Source organism: Gorilla gorilla, chromosome 14 (assembly GCF_029281585.2).
Source record: "Gorilla gorilla gorilla isolate KB3781 chromosome 14, NHGRI_mGorGor1-v2.1_pri, whole genome shotgun sequence".
Lineage (NCBI taxonomy): Eukaryota > Metazoa > Chordata > Mammalia > Primates > Hominidae > Gorilla > Gorilla gorilla.
Genome location: NC_073238.2, coordinates 25,381,250 through 25,385,810, shown reverse-complemented (window position 1 = coordinate 25,385,810; position 4,561 = coordinate 25,381,250). Strand labels below are relative to the sequence as shown.

General features: G+C 39.0%; 1 protein-coding gene across 1 annotated transcript; it reads right to left on the bottom strand.

Annotated features, from left to right (window-relative positions):
- Positions 1-1,274: 1,274 nt before the first annotated feature.
- LOC129526105 (tropomyosin alpha-4 chain-like) lies at positions 1,275-3,850 on the bottom strand. Its single transcript, XM_055359492.2, has one exon. It carries the CDS (start codon positions 3,809-3,811, stop codon positions 3,065-3,067), a length of 747 nt encoding a protein of 248 aa, XP_055215467.1. The 5' UTR covers positions 3,812-3,850; the 3' UTR covers positions 1,275-3,064.
- Between the last annotated feature and the right edge of the window lie 711 nt (positions 3,851-4,561).

Sequence of the window (4,561 nt, the reverse complement as noted above, 5' to 3'; positions counted from 1 at the left end):
ATACTGTGTGATGCTGAATATTGAACTCCTAATGATCTCATCGCCCATGTAGTGAACATGAGACCCAATAGATCGTTTTTCAACAGTTGGCCAGCTCCCTCTCTCTTCCCTTTTGGAATCTCCAGTGTTTATGGTTCCCATCTTTGTGTTTTTGGGTACCAAATGTTTACCTCCTACTTATAAGTGAAAACATGGTATTTAGTTTGCTGTTTTTGCATTAATTCGACAAGCATTTTGGATAAGCAGTTCTTAACCGGTAAAATGTGTTGTTGCATGCTAATAATGAATCATTAAAACATAATAATAAATTCTATTCACAATAGAATAATCACAAGCATATAATTCTTAGGAATAAAGGCAACAAAATATGCGTAGGACTTTTATCTAGAAGCTAAAAAATATTATTGAGAAATTTTAAGAAAAAATAGAAAACGTAGATCTATACATGTTATTGATATGTTATTTATATTAAGATATCCATCCACCTTATATTGATCTACAAATGTATTTCAAATCTGATGAAAATCACATCAGATTTTACTGCAAAATAAAAATAAACAATGTGATGTCAAGATGTATATAAATATGCAGAAATACAAAGGAACATAGGTAACTTAACCAATCGTGGAAAAGAATATAATCAAAGAAGTAACATTAAATTATTTTAAGATTTTAAAAGCTGCATGTTAAAAAATGGAGCATCCATAAATATGTTCATGTTTAACATAGATGATGAACTGATTTTCTATGAATACAAAGGACAATAGAAAATACATATTTTTACAACAAATCTGAAACAACTAGATAAATTTATGAAAATCAAATTAATTTTTTTATTTCTAACTTTTTCTGTTGCCCAGGCTGGAGTGGTGCAATCATAGCTCACTGCAGCCTCGAACTCCTGGGCTCAAGAAATCCTCCTTCTTCAGTCTCCTAATGCACTGGGGTTACAAATGTGAGTCATCATGCTTAGCCTAAAGTCAATGTTTATCCCATATCATTTACAAATTTGTGATGAATCCAATTTGAGATGCTCATAAACATAAATATGAAGCATAAATATAAAAACTAATACTATAAAGCATATAAGAGAACAATCTTGCATGTTAGGGAGGCAAAATATTACATCTTTAGGGAGGCAAAAATATTTCAGACAAAACAAACAGAAAATGTAGCCATAAAGGAAAAAATTATATAAATAGGGCTTCCTCAAAATAAGATTTTCTACTCATCAAGAGAAAGCATTGAAAAAAATTAAAAGGCAGGACACAGAATCGGAGGAATTATTTTTAATACATACAAATGACTTAGAAGATCTTAATAAGTAATACTATTCAGTAATAAAACGTCTAACAGCCTCTCCCCAAATAGGCATGGGTCTCGAATATCTTTTTTTTTTGTTTGTTTATGTAAAAATTTATTTGACCAGAATGTAGGAAAAGTAATACTATTACATATGATACAGTTGCAAGAATCTAAAGTGTGGATTTTATTCCATTGCACAATTTGCTAGTGTATTTCCTAGGTAGTGTGGTGCTGAATAAATAGGAGTGGGGTGTGGGGTGGGGTGGGTAAGGAATTCAGATAAGCCAGAAGCAGGGTGATTTTTAGTCGGAATTGTAAACTTTAGTCGGCCCCCACACGCTGCTGGGGAATGTGGAATGTTCCAGCTCTGAGATGTTAACTGAGAAAAGAGAAGTCAAACAAAGCCGATACGTGTAGCCGATACTGGGTCTACAGAATCCTTCATTATCCAGTTTAATCAGGAGCTTCTTGGTCTTTTATTAACTTGGTCCCAAAGAAGGAATTCAAGTCCTAGATAAGTAAATCCTCAATTTGCTGTTCCCTGAAGTATGGAAATGAAGTTGGGCCAGTTTTTAATCTCTGCTGCCAGAAAGGCCCTTTCTGCTAATAGATAAAAACTCTTTTTCTCAACTTAGTAATGACTTGTAGTCTTTTGGATATGGCTGATCTGAATTGGACTGAACTCCACCATATTCCTGCTCAGTGGGTCATTACTGGAATGAGACATTTGCTCTTCAGAGAACAACTTTATTTTTATTTTTTCTTGAGATGGAGTCTCACTCTGTCGACCAGGCTGGAGTGCAGTGGTGTGATATTGGCTCACTGCAGTCTCCACTTCCTGGGTTCAAGAGATCCTCCTGCCTCAGCCTCCCAAGTAGCTGGGACTACAGGCAGGCGTCACCATAATTTTCGTATTTTTAGTAGAGACATGGTTTTGCCATGTTGGCTGGGCTGGTCTTGAACTCCTGACCTCAAGTGATCTGTCCTGGCCTCCCAAAGTGTTGGGATTACAGGCGAAAGCCACCGCGCCCGGCCAGGGAACAACTTTAGAATGAAGGAAATATGCAAAAGAACATCACATCAAGGATCTATTAATTACTATCTATTAATTACTATATGTGGGTAATTATGACTATTTCCCAAGCATTCTACGTTGACTGCTTGAGAGGATGTTTGTCCTGCATGGTGGAGAGTGGAGAAGGGCCAGGATTCTTAGGTTAATCTATCTGTGGGTTATGATTTCCCACAATAGCCACCCCCGGCCCCCACCAGTCCTTTTATTGGCTCTGGATGGAAAATCCCTACCCATGTGATGGTCCCTGGTCTCTCCTATAGTTTGACCAACAGTTGACCCAAAAGGTTATGGTCTTCAGCATTTTAATTATATCCATGACTAGATACTGGAGTCTGTATTCTTCAAAGTGTGGGGCTGCCTATTCTCCCAGGAACCAAATGACCTCTGTCTTAAGAAAGTATGCTTACTAGGAAATACCCTGCCTACCTTAGGAATAAATGCAACTTAAGGAAAAAATAAGAGAGCTGAAAAAGCTGGTGCCATTTGAAAAAAAAAAAGGGAAGGAATGAGATTTAACTGGTGCTCAAAGCTTCTCCAATACAAAATATTTGGTCATGTATCCATAATTTGCTTGACATTTCCAGCAAAGCGAAGATGGCAATAACAAAAGGAACTTCTTGCAAGAGAAGAGAAAGACCCACGGAGCTCCAGAGTTTCTGTTCGAACAAGACTCTTCTGTTTTGCTTATACACAGTTAAGTTCTTTTAGTGTCTGATCCAGTGTCTGATGTAAGCCCACATTCTCTTCTTTAGTCTGGGCAAGTTTCTCTTCCAGGTCATCAATTGTCTTTTCCAGTTTTGCAACCGTTCTCTCTGCAAATTCAGCACGGGTCTCAGCCTCTTTCAGTCTGTCAGACAGAAGTTTAATTTCTTCTTCATATTTGTCTTCCTTTTCAGAATACTTTTCAGATGCAGCCTCCAGAGATTTCAGATTGTTAGTAACATTCTTGAGTTCTTCTTCCAGGTCACCACATCTTAGTTCAGACACCTCTGCACGCACCTCTGCCCTCTCCAGCTCACCCTCCAGGATGACCAGCTTACGAGCTACCTCCTCGTACTTGCGGTCAGCCTCTTCCGCAATGTGCTTGGCCTCTTTAAGCTGCAACTCCTGAATCTCCATCTTCTCCTCATCCTTCATGGCCCGGTTTTCTATCAACTTCATTCCTCTCTCACTCTCATCTGCAGCTTTTTCTGCCTCCTCCAGCTTCTGCAGGGCCGTGGCCAGTCGTTCCTGAGCCCTGTCCAACTCCTCCTCAACGAGCTGGATGCGTCGGTTGAGGGCGGCCACATCACCTTCAGCTTTCTCGCGCCGCTCGCGCTCGCCGTCCAGCTCCCGCTGCAGGCCCTGCGCGCGGTCTTCCGCCTCGTCCGCCTGCTGCTGCAGGGCCTGGATCTTGCGTTTCACCACCTCCAGGGAGTTGAGGCCGGCCATGGCGCGGAGGCGCAGAGGCACACTGGCAGCGGCGGACGGTCGGCTGGGCTCAGCTCCGGCGAGAGCTGCACAGCCGCACCCCGGCCCCGGGTCTTGAATATCTTACAAAGGAAGATATGCAATGTCAAATGAACAGGCTCTGGACTTCATTATTCGTTAGGAATATGCAAATATACATGACAATGACAGCCATTGCACATTCACTAGAAATTATTTAAAGAAATTTTAAAATACTGACAATACCAAAAATTATAGACATGTAGAAACTGGAAGTCTTTTTGTTTCTTAAGAGTGTAAAATGGGGCAAACACTCCAGAGAACAGTTAATTATTTTCTTATAAAGTTTAAAATATATTTTTCTTAGACCCAGTAAGCTTTTTCTCTGTTATGTGTACAAAAGAAATAATAACTGATGCCACGATAAAGATTTAATCAAAACTTATTAGAACAGTTTTATTCTTAAAACTAAACCTTGAAACAACCCAAACAACCTTCAATAAAGGAATGGATACACGAATTGTATATATTCGTACAGTGGACACTACAGTACTCAGAATTAACAACAACAACAAATCAGATATTGACGTGTGTAACAAAATGTCTGGGCCTCTATAAAATATTATATTGAATAAAATAAAAAAGTTGAATATCAATTCTTATTATGTTGAACAAATTTTAAAGAAATTACATGGCATAAAGTTCCATTTATATGACATTCTAGAAGAGGCAAAACTAATCCATGGTTATGAA